This window comes from Trifolium pratense, linkage group LG2 (assembly GCF_020283565.1).
Source record: "Trifolium pratense cultivar HEN17-A07 linkage group LG2, ARS_RC_1.1, whole genome shotgun sequence".
NCBI classification, from domain to species: Eukaryota; Viridiplantae; Streptophyta; class Magnoliopsida; order Fabales; family Fabaceae; genus Trifolium; species Trifolium pratense.
The window spans coordinates 10,610,244-10,635,827 of NC_060060.1; the positions used below are offsets into that span (position 1 = coordinate 10,610,244).

General features: G+C 39.4%; 1 protein-coding gene across 1 annotated transcript; it reads left to right on the plus strand.

Moving 5' to 3' along the window:
* Positions 1 to 14,116: 14,116 nt before the first annotated feature.
* On the plus strand, positions 14,117 to 18,426 carry LOC123911118. Its single transcript, XM_045962472.1, has 6 exons — positions 14,117 to 14,321; positions 15,151 to 15,386; positions 15,467 to 15,725; positions 17,176 to 17,355; positions 17,430 to 17,585; positions 17,865 to 18,426. The coding sequence occupies exons 1-6, from the start codon at positions 14,289 to 14,291 to the stop codon at positions 18,030 to 18,032; spliced, it is 1,032 nt and encodes a 343-aa protein (XP_045818428.1). The 5' UTR covers positions 14,117 to 14,288; the 3' UTR covers positions 18,033 to 18,426.
* Positions 18,427 to 25,584: the final 7,158 nt, after the last annotated feature.

The following is a 25,584-nucleotide window of genomic DNA, read 5'->3' on the forward strand; positions in this document are numbered from 1 at the left end:
GGAAATCACTAGCACATTTCTGATCCCTTTATTAATTATTTATAGTAATATATTCATTTCAATCATTGCTTCATCTAAATTTGTGAACGACTAAAGAAATTAGTTGTGTTAAGCCACTAGATTTGGTCTAGTGATGAGGGATTTGGGTAATACGTTATAGGTCATGGGTTCGATCTCAGCTTATTGTAAACAAAAAAAAAAAAAAGAAATTAGTTGTGTTTCATAGTTTAGAGAAAGGTAAAAGAGAGTTCTAAGGATAAATTTCTGGTTTTTCTTGCAAATGAACAAATATATATTACAATATTTTTATTTATTTTTTTGTCAAAATAAGTATTGCAAATGAACAACCGAATAAACTTTTAAAATACTACAAATTTTTTTGTTTTGTGCCGTATTTAAAATACCGTACAATTTTTTGTATGCTCAAAATGATACTATCGTTTTAATTAAACTTTTGTATGTTGAGATAAAATACAAATTTTTATTTAGAAGTGTTTTTTAGGTAAAATTTCAAAACAAATTTGTATATTTTATGAGTGGATAGTTGATCGTGTTGATCAGAATGATGCGACTTCGCCGGCGTTTGCGGTGGTTGAGAGCGTTGAGACCCCTGTTGAAGCGGAGGGGGGTTGTGTACCTGCAGGCACTCCGACGCTCAAGTCAGTTTGTGTTTGTGAAGGTTTTCTTAGCTAAATAATGCGTACCTTGCAAATGAAGTGGAGTCACATATATATAGCCCCCAGCGCTGGGCCAAGACCCTTGATGGCATTAATGGCCATCAAGTGGCTGCCGGAAAACGGCTTGGAGGCCTTGATGTGCAGTAAATGCTCATCATTCCGGTTTACGGCCGTTACGATACGTAAGAGTATCAGACCGTTGGAGAGTCGAACACGTCTCGCGGGCTCTTCATGGTAGTTAGTTCGGGACGTTGCCTGTTCGACACTGTCACTGGCTCGAGCATCTGAGCTCGACCCAGAACAGGAGCCCCCCAAGTTATTATGCTCTTCTGATGAGGATAATGACTTGAAGTTTGAACGATTCATCTTGTGTTATTCGGATCTTTCGTTTGTCGAACATAATTGTTCCGAAGTGGCCTGTCGTGTTCCATTCCCTTAAGGTTCTGTTATTCCCTTTGGTCAAAGTCAAACTTTGGAAAGGAAAAGCGCTTTTTCCAAGGGGTCAACCCTAGGGAATGGTAGCCGCCTTTATGTTTATGGGCCGTTAAACACGATGCTGGGCTTTTTTGGGCGGCAAGTTTCCTATAAATAGCCACTTCTTCTTTCTTTGTTTCTCACACCGTGCTTTCCAATTTTGACGATGGATAGGAAGAATACCAAGAAGATGGCCGTCGAGAGTTTCAAGTCCCAGAGAGGGAAGAAAGTGGAGGTATCCACGTCTAGGGTTACTCGTTCTAAGAAGGCAAAGGAGGCCAAGGTGGAGACTATCATTCTTTCTTCAGATTCCTCAAACTCATCTGGTTCTGATGACACAGATGAGGATTATGCGGAGTTTCTGAAGACTTTTAAGTCTGAGGATTTCTACCCTATCCTCCCTTCCTCTGACGAAGGGGAGTCCCAGATGACGGTGGAATCCAAGAGGAAGCCAACGGAGGTGTTGAAGATTGATTCGGATTCCGAGCATGAGGGTTAGATGCTCGGGTCCTTTGTAATTTTTCCTTTCCTTGTATTGGCTTCCTATTAATAAAGAACGTTTTTACTTTAAGTATTTCGAGCACATTTTATTTGCATTCATGCTTTATGTATGCTCTTAATTTAATAATGTCGTGGATTTTGCGAACGGTTCCGAGCGGATTTTCGCTCGATTTTTTATTCGAGCATCCTTTCGGTTTTGCGAGCTTGTCGAGGAACATGGTGTTCTCATTCGGTTGCTGCGGCCTTCCCCGTATTTCTAGGGAAAGAATAAGGGGATTGGATCCCGAGGATCTTGCATTTCCCTTTTGGTCGCGATTTTCTCGGGATGTGGTGCCTTGGATTCTGCGAGATTTGCGCGAGCAGACGGATGTGACTTGAAAGGACGAGTCGCTTCGTTTCCTTTCGCCACGTGTAAAGGCTAATTAAATAGTACTCGAGTGGCTATTAGACTGCGATTTGAATCTCGAGGTCGTTGTGAACCGTTGGATATTCGCGCCTTTTCGTTTTTCCTGGGATCGAATCTGGGCCGCTTGATCGCGATTGATCTGGATCATAGATCGGATCTGACGGTCCAGATGGGAGTGACGTGAATTTCCTTATACGGGACCGTTCGCCTATATATAGGAGGGAGGTTTTTTCGTTTGAAACTTTACAGTTTCTTGCTCATTTTCTTCATCACTTTGCCTTTCCAGTCCAAGTTCCCTTTGGTGGTTTTGCTCTTCTTCTGCTTTCGTACTACAAACTCCTTATTCCCATCTTCATTTAATCAACAAGTAAGTGTTTTATCCCTCCTAATCTTTGAAGATTTTGCTTTGGATTTTACTTTGATTGTTGTAGATAGTTTACGCGGTAGGGGTTTGTAGTTTTGTTTCCTATGTAGCTTGGGTAGTCCCTTTGAAGGTTGTAGGTGGTGATTAGCACCTTTTTCCCCCCAAAATAGGGGTTTTTCGCGGTTTTCAGGCGAGAAATCGCCGTTTTTACCAACTGACGGTTGGGTTTTGGCTTAGAACAGTGTCGAGCACCACATGCGTTTCGTGCTCGGTTATTTTATGAACTTAGCGCCCGGAGAGAGTATTTTATCCCTTTCAGTTTTCGCGTAGTCTTTTGTTGAGATCCTCGCCCTTTCACTTGATTTGGCGGTGGAAGGGTGGATTTGAATGTCGAATTCATTTTTCCTTCCTCTGCTTTTTCAGGTTTTCTTTTAGATGGCTGAAGGATCTCAAAGTCAAGTCTCGTTTATAGATCAACAGCCGTCCTCGTCAATTCGTGTCCGAGCCGACCTTTCATGGGTGGCGGACGAACCTCGAGAGACAGAGTCGATTTATCAGAATTGCGAGAGTGACATCCCAGAGACGATGTGCACGGATATACAGACTCCTCCTACTGAAGATTTTGAGGTGCGGATTCCTACTGCTCGTCATAGGATCTGCAGTAATTGGGCTTGGGGGACGATTCCCATGTACGAGATTGCCTTTAAGCACCTGGGAATTCGGCTGCCCTTCACAGATCTGGAGGTGTCCATCTTTCGTCATCTTCGCTTGGCCCCTTCTCAACTTCATCCGAACTCGTTGGCCTTTATCAAGGCTTTCGAAAAAACTGCTGAGCATTTGGGTCTGGGCCCCACCTTGCCTTTATTTTTCTACCATTTTGGCCTTCAACGGAGCTGTCCTCGGGGGGAACAGGCGAAAGGGAAGCTTGCGAAGGGAGCCCCGGTACCGGACACCAAGCACGGATGGGTTTCTTTGAGGCAACGGAAACGCCTCTTTGACATGTTCGACGAATCGGTACGGGGGTTCAAGTCCGTTTTCTATGGAGTTAGGCCAATAACGATGAAAGGTTGGAACAATTTCGTTCGTAGGGGGCATCGAATTGATGAGCTGGGACAGGAAGTGCTCGACGAGCAGGGGCTCCCTATCGAGGAGGATTTTGCCAGATTTCCTTTTTATTGGCGCAGGGATCATTATTCCATGTCGACCAAGGAATTTGTTTTTACGCTAGGAGCGTTGTCTGCTGAGGAGAGAGCTGACTATAAAAAATTATTAGAGTTTGTGGAGGGCTTGCCTCCTTACCTTCTGAGTGACCCTGGGGGCGAGCCTTTGTTCGGGGTAGATGGTCGAAGGTTAACCTGTCCGAAGGTGATCGCTACTAAGGAGTTGCTCGCTTGCGACACTTCGGAAGAATTAACTGCTTTCTGGAGTATGCTCGTAGCTTTCTTTTACTTATTTTTTACCAACTGTTTTCGCTTCTTTTGTTTGCTCGCCTTCGTTTTGCTAACTTAATCTGATTTGTGTAGGTACAATGACCAGTGGATCCGCTGCTCTCCGCAAAGCTCGTGCTGCTAAAAACAAGAGGGAGGCGAGCAGTGCTGCTACAACTTCTTCTGCCCCTCAATCTCCTACAGCCTCTAACATGGATCGCCCGAAGAGGATACGACTGGAGGAGGAAACCTCTTCTCGTCAGGATCGCGAGGTAGTGGATCTTTCTGGCCAGGATGACCCTCCTCGCCCTGGTCCCCACAGTTTATCTGCTGGTGTTCCTGCAGAGGATTTCGTCCTTCCTCCAATCTATGCTCATGATAAATTGCTGACCGGAGAGACCAAAGTGAAGATTGATCCGGCAGATGAGGCCATCCTCTCGGATATGGGTCCTGAGGCTCTCGGGACTGAAATAGCTGCCCAGTCCATGGCTCTGCTCAAATTAGTCGAGGTGGCGACTTTTTTGAATGGCCGGGAATGCAAGTATCTGGAGGAAAGAGATGAAGCTCGTAAGGAGTTGCCTTTGTTGCAGCGGAGGCTGGTAGAATCCGAGGCCTCCTGCGAGGTGTACAGGGATGAGCGCAAGACTCTCTCGTTCAACCTCAAGGAAGCGGAGGATAGGCTCAAGACTGTGTCGGAGGAGAGGGATAGTGCTGTGCAGAAGGCTGATGAGCAGAAGGTTTTGATAGGCGAGCTGGAAGGAAAGTTGGAGAGGCTTCAAGTCACTGGGGTTATTGAAGATGGGGAGAAGGAGCTCGACCCTTAGGGGGAGTATGCCTCATCTTCTCGTGCTGTTTTGATCGCCAAGATCCAGGAGCTTAAGTCCAACATGGTTGCTGCTGCGACTTTTAGTTTTAATAATGCAGTGGCTCAGCTCAGGATTCTCAACACCGGCTTGATCGAGGAAGGTTTGGATGAGGACAAGGAGGTACGGGATGGAGCTATTGTCACTCCTGATGATGAAGTGTAAATTTGTTTTTCTCTCTTTTATTTGTTCGGGCGTTTGCCCTTTTGATGTAACCGACACTTATGACCCTTTGAGGTTTTTATAATTTCAGTACTTCTATTTATCCACCTGCCCTTTTACCTTTATCTCATCTAGATTTAGGGTTTGTATGGCGATGCTTTTAATTTCCTTTGAATGTCGAATCGATCGTTCGTATGCTCAGCGCTTTTAGGTTCGTGCTTTGATTATCTTTTCGTGTGACGACCTGTATGCTTGATGCTTTTCTTTGTGCTCGACGAACCTTGAGGTTTTTAACTTGGGAATTTTCCAAACATTCTATACGCCGAACTACTCGTTTCTTCGCGCTAGTGTGTGCTTGGATGGTGGTCATCGTTTTGGTAGCTGGTACCATTTGATGCCGGGATTAGAAGGTGTGGGGAACCATTCCAAGTGTTTGGAGATGTTTATCCAAACTAACAACGAGGAGAGGGGCTGTTGTTAAGCTTTCCTCCTCGGGGTGTGAACATCCCATCGCGAGCTGGGGTTCTACCGGGCGTGTACTATGACGATGGTGTTCCGTGGTCTAGAACTATCCTCGCCAACATTATCGAGTTCAAAAATGTCTCGACTTTGTTTTATATTTTAAGATTCATGCCCGTACCTAAGCATTCCTCCGTTGTATAGGCGTGCTTCTCATGGGCGAAGACACAGCCTTTGTCGAGGGACTGCTTTGAGTTTCCCTCAACTGTAGTATTGTTTGAGCTTTTCGGCATTCCAAGGTCGAGGAATTTCTTTTCCGTAAAGATCTTCCAAATAATAAGCACTGTTTTCGGTTTTGGCTCGAACACGATAAGGTCCTTCCCAATTTGCCGCGAGTTTACCCTCGCGGGAATCCTTTTGGTTACGTCGTAGTACTAGTGTCCCAACGTCGAATTCTCGCTTAATGACCTTTTTATCGTGCCGTTTTGCTATTTTTTGCTTTAAAGTAGCTTCTCGGAGGGCTGCACCGTCTCGGAGTTCCTCCAAGAGGTCGAGCTCCTCTCTAAGCATTTCATGGTTGTCTTCCCCTTCGAGGGGTACTTCCGTTCGGAAGAAGGATGCTCCGGTTTCTACTGGAATTACGGCCTCTGTTCCGTGCGTTAGTCGGAAAGGCGTTTCTCCCGTTGTAGAATGTGGAGTGGTTCGGTAGGACCAGAGTACACTGTGTAGTTCCTCTGTCCATTTTCCCTTTGCTTCATCCAACCTTCTTTTAAGTCCTCGTAATATAACCCTGTTTGCAGCTTCGGCTTGGCCGTTCGTTTGAGGGTGTTCGACAGAGGTGAAGTGTTGGGTTGTACCTATCTTTGCCATAAACTCTCGCACTTTCTTGTCCGTGAATTGAGTCCCGTTATCTGTAACGACGACTTGAGGGATCCCAAATCGCGCAAGTATATTGCGTTTGAAGAATCGCAATACGTTGAATGTTGTGATGTGGGCGAGAGGTTCGGCTTCGATCCATTTTGTGAAGTAGTCGACAGCTACTATTAAGTATTTATTTTGTCCTGCTGCCGTTGGAAACGGTCCTAAGAGGTCCATCCCCCACCAAGAAAACGGCCACGGGGACGATAGTGTTTTTAGCTCGTTTGGAGGGGCCAAGTGCATATCCCCGTGACGTTGGCATTTGTCGCATTTTTTGACATGCTCTTTTGCGTCTGCTTGCATGGTAGGCCAATAGAATCCTGCTCGCAAGGCCTTTCTGGCTAAGGAGCGTCCACCGATGTGTTGACCGTTTATGCCTTCGTGGATCTCACTGAGGATCGAGGCTACCTCGCTTTCCTCGACACACTTCAATAGAGGGATGGAAAATCCTCGGCGGTACATTTTTCCATTTAGGATTACGTATGCGCAGGCTCTTCTTTTAACCTTAGCTGCCTCCTTCTTGTCAAGTGGGAGGTTTCCAGAGTTCAGAAATTCGAACACGGGTGTCATCCAGCTGTCGGCGTTGATTTCGCATATCAGGAATACCTTGGTGGGTTTCACTATGCTCGGTTTGGATAGCGTTTCTTGAATAAGCGATTGATTTCCGCCCTTCTTTTTCTTAGTGCTTGCGAGCTTTGATAGGATATCTGCTCTTGCATTGTGTTCGCGAGGAACGTGCTTGACTTCGGTTTGTCTGAATTTAGTTAATTTTTCTTTGATCAAGTTTAAGTATTCCGTGAGTCGCTCGTCTTTTGTTTGGTATTCCCCGGTTATTTGTGATGCGACGAGTTGTGAGTCCGTGAATATCTTAATTTCCTCGGCCTCCATATCCTGAGCCAACCTTAATCCTGCCAAGAAGGCTTCGTATTCGGCTTGGTTGTTCGTGGTTGGAAAGGCGAGTTCGAGTGAAACTTCTATGAGCACTCCTTCACCGCTTTCGAGTATGATACCTGCACCACTCCCTTGTGGATTCGAGGATCCATCTACGAAGATGGTCCATTTGTTTTTATCCGGGGTAGATGGCGTGGTCATTTCGGCTATGAAGTCTGCTAGCACTTGGGCTTTTAGAGCCTTTCTGCTTTCGAAAAAGATTTCGAATTCGGACAACTCGAGCGACCATTTTAGCATTCGTCCTGTCATGTCTGGCCTCGCGAGGAGTTGCTTAATCGGTTGATCAGTTCGAACAACGATGGAGTGAGCTAAGAAATAGTGTCTTAGTTTCCTCGCGGCCATGACTACTGCTAAGGCCGTTTTTTCAATCTGTAAATATCGGAGTTCTGGTCCTTGCAGAGCCTTACTCACGAAATAAACAGTTTTTTGCCCTTGCTCGGTTTCTCTTATGAGAACGGCACTGATGGCCTCCGAAGCTACGGCGAGGTAAAGGTATAAGGTTTCCCCTTCGTTGGGTCGCGTTAGGACTGGGGGTTCGGATAGTGCTCGTTTTAAGTGCTGTAGCGCATCCTCGCATTCCTTTGTCCATTCGAATGTGGATTCTTTTCGAAGTAATTTGAATAAAGGTAGCGCGTGTTGAGCGGATTTTGCGACAAAACGAGATAAGGCTGTGAGCATCCCATTTAATGATTGGATTGATTTCTTTGAGTCTGGCGTAGGGAATTCAAAGAACGCTCTGCATTTATCGGGGTTAGCTTCGATTCCTCTTTCGGTTAAGTAGAATCCGAGGAATTTCCCAGCTTTTACGCCGAACGTGCATTTTTCAGGATTGAATCTCATGTTATACTTTCTCGCTTGGTCGAATACTTTTTTCAGATGGGCTGTATGATCGACTTCCTCTTCGGATTTGACGATCATATCATCCATGTATACTTCGAGCATGTCACCGATTTCATTATTGAAGACTTTGTTCATCATCCTTTGGTATGTGGCGCCTGCGTTTTTAAGCCCGAAAGGCATTACGTTGTAATAATAATTACCTGATTCGGTCATAAATGTTGTTTTCTTTTTATCGATTTCAGCCATTTTTATTTGATTATAACCCGAGTACGCGTCCATAAACGATAGTATTTTAAATCCTGACGAATTATCTACTAATTTGTCTATGTTAGGTAAAGGGTAAGCGTCTTTAGGGTAAGCCCTATTAAGATCGGTATAATCAACACACATGCGCCATTTTCCATTCGATTTCTTAACAAGTACAACATTGGATAGCCAGGTGGTATACCTAGCTTCCGAAATGAAATTTGCCTCGAGGAGGTCTTTTACAGCTTTTTCAGCAGCCTCCGCTTTTTCGGGAGACTGCTTCCTACGCCGCTGAACAACGGCACTAGCCCTAGGATCTAAAGTCAACTGGTGACAAGCGACCTCAGGGTCGATACCAGGCATCTCTGCAGCGCTCCAGGCGAACAGTTCAGCATTGTCCTTAAGGCAGGCGATCAGTTGCTTTTTGACCAAGTCGGGGAGCCCAGTTCCAATCTTGATCCCTTTGAGGGGGTCTTCGCCCAAGGGTACCAGCTCGAAATCTCCGTCCGGAATTGGGCGGTAGATTTTCTTTTCAGCCTCGGTGAGGTCCTTCTGCTTCTCTTCCTGATGCTCCTTTTTTGTGAGTCGGGCATCTATGTCGACGGAACCTCCAATAGTGTTTACCCCCGGATTTTTCTTTTCAGTTTTCTTGGGGGTTGCCACGGTGCTTAGATTTTTTGCCGCAGCCTCGAAGCATCTCCTCGCAGCAGCTATGTCGCCGTTGATGGTGGCGACCTGGCCGTCCGGTGTGTAGTATTTCAGCTTCAAGTGAACGGTGGACGACACAGCAAACAGCTCCGCTAAGGTAGTTCTGCCGATGATGCAGTTGTACAGCGAAGGACAGTCGACGACCATGAATTGTGTCCTCACGGATTTCATAGCCTTTTCCTCGCCGAAGGTGACGATGAGGTCCACATATCCCCAAGGCTTGGTAGTCGACCCGTTGAACCCCTGAAGGTCGGGTCCTACATAGGGAACCAGGTTTTTCTCCGACAGCTGTAAAGTTTTGAAAAGCCCCGAGTACATCACGTCGCACGAGCTCCCCTGATCTACGAGGATGCGGTGGACGTCGAAATTCGCCATGCGAGCCCTCACCAACAGTGGTATCTGATAGTTTGGCGAGCCCCCAGGAACTTCTGATTTGTAGAAGGCCAGCGGGTCGGAGTCTCCCTCAGGTTTGGAAACGGTGATGGGAGTCACTGAGCAGACGTTTTCCAGCTCCTCAAATTTTCTTTTCACTGAGCCGAGGGTGATCTTGTTGAGCCCTCCCCCTGTTATCACCAGTGCTTTCGGGAAGTTTTCCCATGAGCCATTCAGGTGGGCGTTGAAATGCCTCATGAGCGCTCCCTCGTCCGACCCCGGGGATGGGAGTGGAATTTCAGGTGCTGAGATGGCAAGTGCCTGAGGGACGATGCCTCTGTTTTCCTGCTCGGGAACATCAATGGCCATTGCGACCTCTTGAGGCTCCCGCCGTTGTTGTTGTTGTTGTCCTTGTTCGTCGTTCTGAACATATCTTCGGGCATAGCCCTTTTGTATCAGAATCTCGATGGCGTCTTTTAAGTGGACACAGTCCTCAGTAACGTGTCCATGGCTTTTATGATAGCGACAAAATTTCGTCCTATCAGTATTTGCCTTCATGGGTTGCTGTCTCGGGAAGTGGATCCCAGCCTTTTTGAAGTCCGCAGCGGAGACTTCGGCGAAAATGCGATCTCTTGACGCATTTAGTGGAGTGTATGTTGTGAACTTTCCTCGAGGAGGTTTGGAATCTTTAATCCTTTCCTCCTTCCCTTTCTCGTTACCTCTTCGCGAGGTTCCAGCTTCATCCTTTTCGTGGTTCCTGGTTTTTTCTTGATTTTTAGGCCTCCTTAAATCTATGGCCTTCTGTTTCTCCTCATAGGCGATGTACTTCTTTGCCTTTTCGAAGAATGCATCCAACGTCTTTGGTTCTTCGATCCCGACAGCTTTAGCAAAGTCGCTGTCCCGATGTAATCCCCTGTCGAGGAGATACAACTTCATGCATTCCTCGACTTTTACCTCTACGGCTGCTTTGTTGAACCGTTCGAGGTAGGACCTTAGAGGCTCGTTTTCGCCTTGGATAATGGCTTCGAGGGTCACTTCAGTCTTTGGATGACGCCTCGAGGAAGTGAAGTGAGCCCGGAAGCGGGCGCATAGGTCCGACCAGGAGTCCACGGATCCTGGCGCCAAGCTCTTGTACCAAGCCATAGCGCCTTTCCTCAGAGTCGTGGGAAAGAGCTTACACTTGATAGAGCCTCGTACATTTCTGTACTCGAGGAGAGCTTCCAGATTTTCGATGTGCTCGTCCGGATCTGTCGAGCCATCGTAGGTATCCATTGCCGGTGGTTTCTCAAGTCCGACCGGTAGGGGGAGTTCTCGTATCCTTCGGGAGAGGGGGCCTTGGTGGCTGTCCCTTTCTTCCGGGGATCGGTTCCTCTGGCGGCGAGGAGGGTTGTCCCTTCTAGGGGAATGTCTCCTCGGTGGGGTGGAGTTTCGAGATATTGCCTCGTTTCTCCTTGGGCTCGACCTCCTCTCGCTTCTATGGCGAGGTGGTGAGCGTGACCTGGAGTAGGTTCTGCTCCTCGCAGGTGTGGGTGAACGGCGAGCTAGGCGAGCTTGCGCCGTGATCCTCGATTCAGCAATTGCGTCGATGCGACGGCTTTGCTGCTCGAGCCTTTGATTTTGCTGCTCGTATCGCTGGTTCTGCTGCAGTAATAAGTCCGACTGGCGGTTGATTGCATTGACCAGCGCAGCCATCATTTCCTGCATGGGGACGCCCGGTGGGATAGCCACTGCCGGAGTCGCCTGTGGCGGGGTAGCCACAGGGATCTGCAGTTCTTCTGGGTTGTAGGGCTCGTAATGCTCATCTTGCCCTCCTTGGGCATCTTCCGTTACGGAGGCGAATTGGCCGTCCAGCGGGTGGTACGGCGCGTAGTCCATCGGCGTCCCATGGTTGTCCGCCACGTGCTCCGGGATTTGGTGGTTGTTAACGCCAGCCATTGGTCGTGAAGAAGGTGTTTTGAAGGAAGTTTAGTTTTTAGTTTTGTTAAACAGGGAAACTATTGTTCCCACAGACGGCGTCACTGATCGTGTTGATCAGAATGATGCGACTTCGCCGGCGTTTGCGGTGGTTGAGAGCGTTGAGACCCCTGTTGAAGCGGAGGGGGGTTGTGTACCTGCAGGCACTCCGACGCTCAAGTCAGTTTGTGTTTGTGAAGGTTTTCTTAGCTAAATAATGCGTACCTTGCAAATGAAGTGGAGTCACATATATATAGCCCCCAGCGCTGGGCCAAGACCCTTGATGGCATTAATGGCCATCAAGTGGCTGCCAGAAAACGGCTTGGAGGCCTTGATGTGCAGTAAATGCTCATCATTCCGGTTTACGGCCGTTACGATACGTAAGAGTATCAGACCGTTGGAGAGTCGAACACGTCTCGCGGGCTCTTCATGGTAGCTAGTTCGGGACGTTGCCTGTTCGACACTGTCACTGGCTCGAGCATCTGAGCTCGACCCAGAACAGTAGTGGATCACTCTTTTTTGTGTAATCAAATAGGGTGTGGTGGATTTTTAATTTTATTCTCTTATTTAGGCCAAATGTATCTCTTATTTAGATCAAATGTATTTTGGAGTAATTTTAGTTTAATGTTTATAATCGATTAATCTTTTAAGTTTTTTAAGTATTAAATTATTCCTTTGAATTTGTAACAAACTATATCGTTATCTTTTTAATGTTCCTTTGTTACAAAAAAATACATATGTGGCCGTAACTAGTAGATATGACATTGTACGCTGCATTTTGGCCCTCCATGTATATATTCGTCTTTTTTTTTTTGACAAGATGTATATATCACTAGTTGGATAGATTCACATAGATTCCGACCATGGATAGATCATTGCGTGATAACATTGTTGACACGCTTTTTTTCTATATAAAAGTCAGAGAGGTAGGATTAGGGGTGGACAACGGGCCAGTTTGGGTCGGTACATGCCCAAAATTTCAAACCAGTCCAATCCACGGGTGGAGAAGTGTAGTCCACACCGAACCATTTTTGAGATTCGGGTTAGACGGATTCGGGTCTAACGGATCGCGGGTTTAACGGTTGGACTGGAACGATTTCAGGAGAAAACGATGACGATGAGGGTATTGTGTCACTTGTTTATTTGACAAACCAATGATTTACCGGTCTAACCACATAAATAAATCAGATAATTTAGTGTATTGAATTTGGCTAAGAACGTCAAACCAAATAACAATGCCTTTTCGTTCTCAGTCATACCGTACGCCTAAATCCTTGCCTCCTGTTACAATGCATTTTGCTTTGTGGTCCCACTCTGCATTTATTAAACCTCATTACCACGTCACACACGGCAATTTATTTTTAAAATAGGAATATTATCATTTTTTTCATTTTTAACATGAACTGTTGATTTGTTTTATTGACACATGTCACAGATCTAGGCAACTAATAAAGAAAAAGGAGATATACTAATGGAGCTGATCTCAAAACTCCAATGATTTACCGGTCTAACCTCATAAATAAATCAAATAATTTAGTGTATTGAATTTGGCTAAGAACGTCAAACCAAATAACCAATGCCTTTTCGTTCTCCGTCATACAGTACGGCTAAATCCTTGCCTCCTATTACAATGCATTTTGCTTTGTGGTCCCACTCTGCATTTATTAAACCTCATTACCACCGTCACACACGGCAATTTATTTTTAAAATAGGAATATTATCATTTTTTTCTTTTTTAACATAAACTGTTGATTTGTTTTATTGACACATGTCACAGATCTAGGCAACTAATGGAGGAAAAGGAGGATATACTAATGGAGCTGATCTCAAAACTCCAATGATTTACCGGTATAACCTCATAAATAAATCAGATAATTTAGTGTATTGAATTTGGCTAAGAACATCAAACCAAATAACCAATGATTTTTCGTTCTCCGTCATACGGTACGCCTAAATCCTTGCCTCCTGTTACAATGCATTTTGCTTTGTGGTCACACTCTGCATTTATTAAACCTCATTACCACCGTCACACACGCCAATTTATTTTTAAAATAGGAATATTATCATTTTTTTTGCTAATAAAAAAAAAATTATAATAAAATATTTAAATTAATAAAAACTTATTTAACTGATTTGAATTGTAGTTTGGATATGCAAAAACGTTATGAAATTATTAGTAGACCTTGTGTTAGGACTTAAGTATATAGGATGATAATTTTTCAAAAAAAAAAAAATAGTATATATGATGAGAATCAAATTCAAAAGATTAGTCAAATAGATTTAAAAGTTTCATGACTTAAGTATCACATTGAAAACACGTTATTCTACTCAATATAAATCATAACATTGTCACATTAAAAATAAATAAATCATGTAACCAAAAAAAAAAAAAAAAAAAAAATCATAACACTGTGACACTTTTTAAAAACGGACATTCACAACAAATTTCACTCTATCGACATTGACCTGATATTATTCATTCCTTTTCTGCGACTTTATCCATCTATCAATATTAAATGGAATGTCCTAATATATTTTTTTAGTGGCTAATTCAAAAAACTAATATAATGAATAAAAGAATCTTAACATAAATGTAAAACTCCTAACATCTTATCCTCTAACAAGATTTAAGTGAATTTTCTCCCAATTTCCACCAAAGTTAAAACAAATTCTTAGTCAACAAAAAACAGAGTTGAACTTGTATCGAATATGTAGTTAAATAAATTAAATACTAATAAATGAGAAAAAAGAAATATTTAAAACTAATAAATACAATACTATTTCTAGTATTTTTCAGAATGAGAAGAAACAAAGAAACTCAACATAGGAAAAAACGCATTCTTGTTCTTCTTCTTCTTCCTATTCTGTGGATTATGCTACCTAGCTCCAAAGCTGAAACCTTTCTCATTAGGGTCACATTCAAAACACTTATTTTTTCTTCCATGTTGTTCTATCTCTAGAACAGCAATGGTAGAAGACATGTCGTGTTTCCTCTACAAGGTACTTTCTTTCTACTTCCTATTTACCCTTTTTCCTATGCAAGAAAATGTCTTTCTTTTCTTTTTTTACCTTTTTTACCAAATTTTCTAAGCTCCCACATTTTTAGTTGAAATGTTTTAGCTTTCAAGAATGTTAAAGGGCTTTCTTTTTCAATTTTTTTTCCCTTTTTAAAGTTTTTTTTTTTGTGTTCATTGATATTTTATCATCAAATTATAGTGCTGTTGACCCTGATTGGACTAATTTTGACATTATTATGAGTTTAAAGTAAAGCTCTTTGAGCTCATTTTGCATGTTTTCATATAATTGATTGATTGTGTTATCTAAATTTGAGGATTTTTTTTTTTATTTGGACAAAATTTGAGGGTTTTTTTTTTTTTTTTTTAATTCTTCATTGTATATTTATGTTTGTTACCAAATGTATGTATCTGTTCTGTTTGACAAAAGTCCTGCTTTTTGTGTTACATGCCTTACTGGAACAAATGCTAAGTATCCAATTCACTGGTTTCGTAGTATTTACTTTGGATTACTAATGTATCAACAAATTTAGATTAATATACTATGAAGCACACTCTTCGGATTAGGCGTGTTCCGGTGTTGGACACGCGTCGGTGTCCGAAAAACGACACTGACACATAATTTCGTTGAATTATGTCGTTTTCTCAAATTATTATCAGTGTCGAAGTGCCTGTGTGAGTCTATGTTTGTGCTTCATAGTTAATGTATGCTGTTTTTTTGGGCATTTTGACCCTATTAGCTTGCAATTCTTAGGAGTGAAAGTTGTCACTTTGTTTATATTGTAGTGACTTTTTTTTGTGTGTGTGGATGGCAGGATATTCTTGTTATAACGTCTACGAAGAAATCCCCAATGTTGTTAAGATCGGCAGTCTTATTGTTTTCAATGGTCAGCGTCATTTTCATCTTCTGTGTATGTATAAAACAGATAACTACTGATGCAAGGACTAAATTTATGGAATCGAATGTCATTCATAACCTTACTCCGGGTAGATTAAAGCAAACACATATTCCTAACATACTAAATTATCCCGAACCTTTATCCTTTAACAGGTAATGGGAAGAACACTTTTATTAATAATTATCAGTTGGCTTTCATTAGGCACATATTGACTTGAGTTATTCTATTTCAGGAATGAGTGTGCTCCTAATCCTGTCATGTTCTTTGCAATATTGTCGAATCAGAGATCAGGTAGCGGGTGGTTTGAGACCCTTTTGAATAGCCACATTAATGTAAGTTCAAACGGCGAGATATTTTCTGTTAAAGAGAGAAGGCAAAATGCTTCCTCAGTTTTGCAGACTTTAGATAGAGTATACAATTTGGACTGGCTTAGTAGTGCTTCCAAAAATGAGTGTTCTGCTGCAGTTGGCTTCAAGTGGATGCTTAATCAGGTATATCCGTATATGCACTTCTCGTTAAGTCTTCTTAGTAGTTCTGTCAACGCATTCACATTCACACTTGTATTGAGATTAATGCTAGTCCATAGGCATGGGAAGTTTGTGGCTTTTTTATTGACTAGACTACCGTGATACTTTTCTTATTTATCTGTCATGGTATTGATATTAGTTTATGTTGTTTTGCACACATATAGACCTAAAGGCTGAAGGAATGCCTAGATTTTTCACAATACTGTTCAGAATTCATCCAACGGTCACCTTAACGGAAATGTAAATTATTGAACTTTTTATACTCTTCAATGGTTCCATCTCATCAGTTGACTGACCTCCTAAACTATGTAAATCATGTTCTCACAAGCCTTTGTTTTGTTATAGTTGTTGTCAAGAAGAAAAAAACAGTTTCTGCCGTCAAAAAAAGAAGAAAAAAAAACAGTTTCAGTTATTTGTGTTAACAAGTGAAGTTTTCCTCAGTGTTGATATATATTTTCTTTCAATTGCTGACTGCCAGTTGTTATCATTGGATAGAATAGAGCTACATAGTCGCACATCAATAAAACATGACAACATTATCAACCTTGTCAAAGAATAAGGCTCTCTTTGGATAAACAGCTTAATTTAGCGTTTATAGCATTATATATAAGCTATTTTATAACAAAAGCTAAAATAAAGTTGAATTGTTTTCATAAGCCATCGTAAAGATCTGATGAGAATAATGGGCAGGAGATTTTTTTTTTTGACGGAATAATGGGCAGGAGATGTCATAAGTTGTTGCCATCAACTCTCCCAAATAGTCTTACAAGTGTATGTCTGTAGATACTCAAATAAGCAAACCCAAATAGACCCTAAATAGATCTACTTGCTAAAAGAATGTGCGTCATAATGTCTTGGTCTAAGAAAACATTCTTCCAACATCAGATGTTAAAATGATGTTTTTACACTACAAACTTTACATTTTAAATATTGATATTTATGTACATGATTTATATCTGTACAAGGGACTTGTTAATAGAGTGTTGTCATACATGTGACTTGCGACTTTTCCGCTTATGTTCTAAAGATGAGAAGATGCCACTCATAAATTACATCTGATAGGTTTTACTGTTGAAGATTTGCTCTCATGTAGGATGTTTCATATGACATTGACTCTTCTTTTTGGTTCCCTATGTTTTAGGTTTTTTCATCCTCGTCTTCATGGTTTCTCATGAGAATTTTGTGATGTTGAGAAATAAAATCAAACTATCAATGATATTTGGTATTGGAGTTCTAGGATTTGTACACTTGCACTTCTTGTTTGCTATTAGAATTGGTGGAATTTGGCATATCGTGTATACTTCACATCTACATTTCACTCTGCTTATTTCCTTTAAGCTTACGTTGATTTTTCATCTCACACATTATTATGAGTAAGTAATACAAGTATCAATAAATCTTTTGGTTTGTCCAGGGATTAATGGATCACCACAAGGAAATAGAAGAATACTTCAAGCGTAGAAATGTTTCTGTCATATTTCTTTTCAGGAGAAACCTACTACGAAGGATGGTATCTATGCTAGCCAATTCCTATGACAGTCACGCAAAGCTATTGAATGGAACACATAAATCTCATGTACATTCTGCAGAAGAGGTTTGTCCCTACACCTTTCGTTCGCATTTTTCTTAATATTTGTGAAATAAAGCTTACAAAAATTGATCTTTTAGGCTGATATTCTTTCGAAGTACAAGCCTTTCATAAATTCTACATCATTGCTTAAGGACTTGAAGGATATGGAGATGAAATCTGCAAAGGCTTTACAATACTACAATAGCTCTCGCCATATGATTCTGCACTACGAGGATCTTATGAGAAATCATACTGTAAGAACCTCAACAATGTCACTGCATATCTTTTAGCAAATTTTCCAAATATTCTTTTGCAATATAAGAAGCACTGTTTACCGCAATAGCTATATAATTCATGGTGCTACATTCAATTCAACTTTACTTGCATAGGTTTCCCAAAATATGATTGTGTGTGGCATTTGTCAAACATGATTTTGATTAGGATTGATTGTGCGGATTATTTTGGTTAAAATTAAAACAGAAGTGATTTATGTTTGAATGTTCATATTTTGAAAGAAATTTTGTTTGTTGCAGAAGCTAAAAGACGTGCAAGAGTTTTTAGGATTGCCAGAAATGGAGTTAACGAGTCGTCAAGTTAAGATACATAAAGGACCATTATCAGATCATATTCAGAACTGGGATGATGTTAACAAGGCGTTGACAGGAACCGAGTATGAGAGTTTCCTTGAAGCTGACTATTAACTCTTAGTCTCTTCTAACCATAGAAAAAGTTGTACATAACAACTTCACTTCTTATGTAACACTGATTAAAGATGTGTTTGGTGTCGTACACATGTTAGTGTCTGATACGACACTTCATGAAAAGCCCTGAGCGTTCCGTTGGCGTGTTCAATGTCCGACACATATCAGTGTCCGATACAAAACTTCATGAAAGGCCTCGAGCATTCTGTTTTGGTTTTGGAAAACTACCTCGGTGTTTCTGATGCCTTTTCTTGTCACCAAGTCAACTCCTAATGGATGAAATGAATGCTTATGTTCATTATAATCCCTTTTATTCTTCTTCTCAGAGTTAACATGTATATATGTCAATGTCATTGTCACCTAATTAAGTTACTCAACACATTTTTTGTGATTAGTTTATTGATTTTAACCCTTTTTAGATTGAAAAATATTAGTATTAGGTCTCACTAAAATTTATTCTAACCGTTTTAAGTTTTTCTGACATTGTTTGATGAATTTATATAACTTTCACTAAAAATACTCTATTCTTTATTATAAGTAAAATGTTATTTTTTAGGTTTATTGAATAACTGCTATATCCGATGGAATAAAATGGAATCAAATGTTGCAATTTGACAACTGAGATCCTTTTACAAATGGAATCGTGAATCTATAATGAGGATCAAGAGCATTGCAAAATAGGCCTAAAGACAGTCCAATGTCGATCATGAATTTGTCGAAAATTTCTCTTTGCCACTTATGTTTCTTTTAGACCCCTTGAATTCCATTTTTTCCTCTTTGGAATCTATTTTTCGTAGAAAAAAATACTTTGGATTCTATTTTTCTTCAGAGTAGATTTCAAAATGATTTTTTTTTATCGAGTAGCCTAGTGGCTAAACTCACATTTAAATATGGAGAAAATGTGAAATCCGAGGTTGGAACTCCGGCCATTCAAATTATATCCCTAGTAACTACTATTTGAGCTACACTTATGGAACTCAAAATGATATTTTAATATGAAGAACAAGGAACTTCCTATTCAATTACGTATTTGTTCAAGAAATTACCCTACACAAACCTCTAAAATCTAAACCCATTACAAAGTAAAATTTTATTAACAGCCGTAATAGAAAGCAAATATTTTTTAATAAAAAAAAAAAAAAAGAAATGAAAGCACACATTTTAGGTGGACTAGATCAAAATTTAAGAAAGGAACATTACAAACAATTGTCTTGTTAAAAATCTTGTAAGAAAAATTCAGTAGGATAAAATCTGATGAAGGAAAAAATAGATTGATGAAATATGAAATAAAATAATTCACATTTGATTCTAAATAAATTATAAATTATGTCCAATAAAATGAGGTAAAGTATCCCACCAAATAAAACTGCATCATAACCAAAAGAGTGCATGTGCTTTAGACAAGTTTGTGGATAAAAGAATATTCTGCTTGATTTTGTTTGGCACATTAACAATCTCAGTTTGAAAATTATCAAAGCAAAACTTGTTCTTTGAGGCAAGGTTTAGGCAACCGATTTAGTGGAAATATAGCAAGCAAGCATGATAATGCTTGCACAAAAGTTTGTGTTTGAGGCGAAGCAATTGGTGTCGGGTCATTCTCCGCGTAGGTGGGGAGGGGGCGGGGGGTTGAAGAGCTGACCAAAGAAGGCTACTAGACCTAATAGTTCCGACCGGAAGATGGTGTACATGCAAACCATAGCGAAACTGTGACAAAATTTGATTTCTTTATAAACCCTTATATTGAAAACCCTTATATTTGAGAAGCAATACCAGCCGCAAATTTGAAAGACATGGTTACTAACTATACTGGCTACTGTGCAAGCTAGATTCCTTATAGATTGGTTAAAATAGTGTTTTAATATCTTAATTTATTGGCTTCAGCATTACCAACTCTCCTTACCTATAAAAATAACACTATGTCCAAGCCCCAAGGACTAAGGGAATCGACAATTTACAGAAAGAGTCAAAGCAGCCAGCATGTGCATAGGTGCATTACGCTTTTAGCATAGTTGCACTTGTTACACTCACGGATTTCCTGTTATAACTGCGTGACACTGTTATAGCCGTGAGTCATTCGATCTAAATCAACGGATAAGATTATTAAACTATGTATTTAATTTAAACTGTTCGATTTAAAATTAATGGTTGAAATTGATAATAGTAGGAAATTGCTACAGCACTGAATCCTGATCCATTGTTACACAATGCAACTTGCATCACACAGCTTTCAAATATCAATGTTCTCTATTTTATTTAAAAGACAAATCCTCTATACAGTGACAGATAGAAAGTGAATTAGATAGAGTATATAATCAACAATATCACATGACCTTTTCAACTTTTGTTAATTAATTAAGTAATTGATAAACTCTCAAAATCTTAAACAGTTTGTAAATATTGTACGGCACTTGTTATACAAATAATAAATCCGGTCGACTATACATAAATTATTCAATAAATCTAAAAATAAAATGTCTTTTATAATAAAGAATGGAGATAGTATTAATATTCAACTGTTAGGTTAAGAGAAAGTCCGACCAAAAATTGTTCTCACCATAAATCAAATTCGGGTTCTCCTGAACGATCCATCCTAGGGAGGCTTATTAACCACTTGAATCCAATGTCTTAATTACCAAAGATAGTATTAAGTAATTTTAAAATGAAATTTATATTAAAGGATACATTAATTGTTTTTTAAAGGTACTTATAATTAGTGATAGAGTAGAAATAAGTAAAACTACCAAAAATTACTTTAGAACCAAATCTAGCTATAGTAGATATGTATACTTTGGTGATCTCCATATATACACGACTTGTTTTTTGCTCTTGAAATATATTAACCACAAGGGCAATTAATCAACTTATAGTAAAGGCTAACATAAAGAATGGTGCATATTTATTATTCTTAGACACATATCTGGCCATTCTATAGTGTCAGCACAACTAATGGTTTGTAAGTATTCATTTTTTATGAAATTGTCTACTCACTATTCCATTGCATATTCTACCATCAAAGGAAAATGAAGTAATATCCATCTAAACTTAAGCACTTTCTCATCTCTCCCAAGCAAATTGTCCATGTTGTAATTACCTTTTTTTACCCTTTTAACTTTGGTTAAAACTTTAAGATTCTAAAAAGTTGCATGAGCCATGACTTCTTTAATTTTTTTCACTAACTCCAAAGGAGGTACATTTTTTTAGTATTGTTTTTCATCCTTTTTTCCATAAACTATTTATTTGTGGTTCAAATAACGAATATGGTAATGGAATCTTCCTTGATGCTTGGCTAGCTCTTCATTTGTTCTTTTCATTTTTTTAGTCTTCCCTCATTGTTTGGAGCACATGCTTGTGCTTTTCAAGGTCTTTAAATACCAATGAGTTATAGTGAGAATTCATTCATATATCAAATCTTTTTCCTTTCATTTCCTCAAGCGCCGTCTTTTAAACTCTAATTTAAACCTCTCTAATCCAGTCCTCTCTTCTTCTTTTGAATAATATTATTCTTTCTACATTTGAATCTTTGATTTGACCATGGCAAATTTCACTCATTGTTTGATCTTTGCACTCATGTTGCTTTCTTGTGAACTACTCTCCATAGAAGGAAGGAGTTTGAGAAAGAGCATTGGTTCATCGAAAGTTGCCTTCGTCGATACAATGACGAGAGATGTTGTTTTGAGCCCAAGGCAGTTGCCAAATAGCCGTAGAAATTTAGAGGGTTATGTTGAGGCTTTCCGACCCACAACTCCGGGACATAGCCCCGGTGTTGGTCATTCGGTAAAGAATTAATCAATTAGAAGAGTATATTGCTAGCATTTTCCTCATGAGGAATACATGTTTTTACACTAATGCTATTTCATTTTAAGATTAGTGATTGGATGCATTTTGTGCGCTACAAATCATATTTATTCTAAGTTTAGGTTCTCAATAGTATGCATGCATGTATTATTAGTGCAGTTTGTAGCTTCTACTATCATAAATATATAGTGTGTATGTTTCTTATATTAATACATATTGTGTCAAACAAAAAAAAAAAGTTACAATATATGAAAAATGTCGCATCTCACTCTCACCAACCAATTCGAATTTAGTGGAAGAATAATCTCTTATAATGTTGTAAATCAAGATTTAAATTTCGATCAACCGAAAGAAGTGATTACATTTAGTATTAAGATTATCTCCCTCAACGTGTCCACACATATATAAGAAAAAAATACTCTAACATCATACTGCCTTTGAAATGAATTATAAGCTCAATTTATTTCGTTTTTTTTTTAATGGAATAGAAGAAAATATTGTGCAACGTGACAGTATCTCTAAAATATCCCATATTTAACTTTTTGTATTTTCATCAATCAACTTATTAGTAATGAAGAGTAATTTAGACAATATTTAAAAATATTGACATTGCATGCATTGATTTAATTTGATCAACTATTTTATTTTTTAATATCAAACTTTGCTTATATTTCATTATAGAGGAACTATCTCTTTTTCTTGATGTATTAGTAGAGCCGTTAAAAATGAGTCGGACTGATGATAGTTTAAGACTACATATTACTCCAAATCGGACTGATGAACCGGGTTGGTCATTTTTGGAGTATAATTATATAATTTAGGAGTTATATTAAAAAGAAGAAGATAGTTTAAGAACCAAATTGATAGTTTATTCTATTTATTTCAAAAATCATTACAAAAACATTTAAATTCAAGTTTGTTTCTATATCTTAAAAGCAAAAGAGAACTTCTTTTTGTGCGTCATAGATTTTCTCGTGCGACCCCAAAAATTCTCAAAATACCCCTTTCACTACTTAAGTAACGTGTAAAAAGGGGTGAAAATCTTCAAATTAAACACAGTTTGCTATTTAGGTAGCGAACTCAGGGGCGTGAAATATGGGAAAATAAAGTTTTCATTTTAAGTAGTGAACCTTATGAAATATAATATTTTTGTCCCCCTCACCCTTCTTTCATCCTTATGAAAATATTTTTATAAGATTCTCTAGTTAAAGTACAAACTCAATTCGCTACCTAACTAGCGAGGGGGTAAAATTTGCAACTCCAGGGGCAAAGAATAACTCAAACAAAAATGTGGGCTTAAGGGTTGGGACTTCGGGTAGCTGCCCGTAATGTTTGAAGTCTAGTAGTGTGGGCTTATACACAATGTCGCTGCAGTTTTTTGAATATTAGAATTTTACTCCATACCCCTGAAATTTAACTCCTACCCCCACAAATCCTCTAAAACTAAAACACAATTTCACTACTGACACTTTCAAAAAATAAATAATTTTTCGTCAGAGTTCCGGACAACTCTCCCACACCTAAAAATTTGTCACTAATCACCAATCTTTCAAATTCTCGAAATTGAAATGTTGTTCGCACAAATTAGGGTGGAATTTCTCGCCACTAAGCTACCTTACAAAAAAAAATATATGAATGGTTTAAATTTTTTAAGATTTGATTGACTTATAAAAACTGCCTTTAAAATATTTTGTATATTATTGAGATTAAAATTAAGATGTATATATTATAAGATTAAGATAAGATTAAGACACATTTATATTATGGCATTTTAATTTAAAGAATGCTATACGACGTTAAATTTTAGTGTCAATCCCAAACTATGACAGCGCGTGGTGTATGATGCAGGGGGTTTCAAGAAACCAAGACATGCCACAACTTATTACCGCCCACTTTGTTCTTCTTATTTGTTGTTTGAGAATTGTGTGTACTATTCGTATAATTTGTTTTGATCGTAATTTTTTACTAGTATATAAAAATAAATATTAGCTATAAGATGTCGTTCAATTTGTCTTGACGAGTATTTTTATAATAATAAATTTTTCATATTTTTTTATAAAAAATAATTAAAAATATTAGTGATTAAAATTATGCATTGACATATTTGTGGAAATCTATAACGACATATGAAAAGCAACGGAAATATGTGGAGGCAAATGGAATCTCTCATGTTATTAGACTAGTCTTAGGCATTATATAGCCAAAGAACAAAGTGTACAAACGGTTACAACAAACAAACAACAAGCTAACTAACTAACTTGGGCCTTAAGCAAGCCACGCGCGTGCCCTTACTCAAGCCAGCCAAGCCTGCAAGCTTAGGCCTGCTGCACACTGTTGGAGTAAGCCCTAAAAGCCAATCTATTTTCATAGTATTTGCTTTAGGAGTTTGAATATAAATATGGCATTTCTTTATTATATTTGTAAGGTTGCAAAATAATGAAGTCCCTAGAATAGAAAGTCCGTTTAATAATTAAGTGTGACTTAATCATGAGATAATATTAAACATAAGGACACTATTCTTAAAGTATCCGTAGTCGAGCTTTAAGGTAAAGGGGATAACCTTAAAGCATAAAGACTATTATGAAGATAGACTGATGATCACATCTCATGGATCATGGGATAAGGAGTTATCAAGTCTTGACGTAGGTATAAATATTAGGAGTAATATTTATACTGGATTGACCCGCTATGAGAGTACTACATGCAAAGTTATGCAAAGTGTCATAAGTTACTCTCATGGTGATAATGGTGTAAACCGCCCTTAGACCTGAAACCACTTTGTACCCTAGATGTGGAGTCAAGTACTTTGTTGCTGATCTAACGTTGTCCGTAACAAGATAACCATAAAGGCAGTTGATGGGTACTTCACAAAGCATGCTGAGGGACAGTAGTGACCTAGATGGAATTTGCCAATCCTGCATAACAGGATAAATGTCATGGGCCCAATATTGAACTGGACAAAGATGACACCAAGTATGTTTTGTGTTCAATATAGACATAAAGGGCAAAAGGGTAATTATACACACTGATATTATCACAAGAGGTTATGTTTAGATCACATGTTAATTTCTCGTAACTTGAGTAGCAGTGATGTGTTGCTAGATACCGCTCACTGTTTATTGTAATAAATAGTGATTTATTATAATTGTCAATGTTACGGAAACCTACAGGGTCACACACATAAGAACAATCTAGTGAGATTGGAACACCGTAAGGTACGGTGCACCTTGGAGAAATAAGGAAATATGATAAGGGTATTATGGTAATTAAAATGAGCATTACATCATATGGTATGATGTAGCAAGAAGGGGGTGCAAATATGTACTAGACATATTTACATGAGAATGGCGCCCACTATAGCCCATTTAGTTAAAAGGGCTTTAGTGTAATTTTGCCATGGCAAGTGGTTCTATAAATAGAACCCTTGTGGTAAGGAGAAATAGTTACACACTTTTGTTACTCATTCTCATGAGCCTTTGTTCTCTCCTCTCTTGAGAAACCCTAATCACCTTTCTAGAGTTTTTGTGAAAAACCCTAATCCTTATTTTGTGCCTCCTTTCTCCTAACCCTTCAAACCATTGGAGCTAGCACTCCATTGAAGGTTGTTGTTCGTGTGGACTGGCTAGAGGCGTTATACCTTTAACGCTTGTGATCAAATTCGTTGGTGACTTGGTGGTGACCTTGTTCGTGACGGTTCGAGGTTCTTGTTCGTGACCTTGTTCGTGATTCGAAGTGTTCGATAGCCGTTCATGATTTA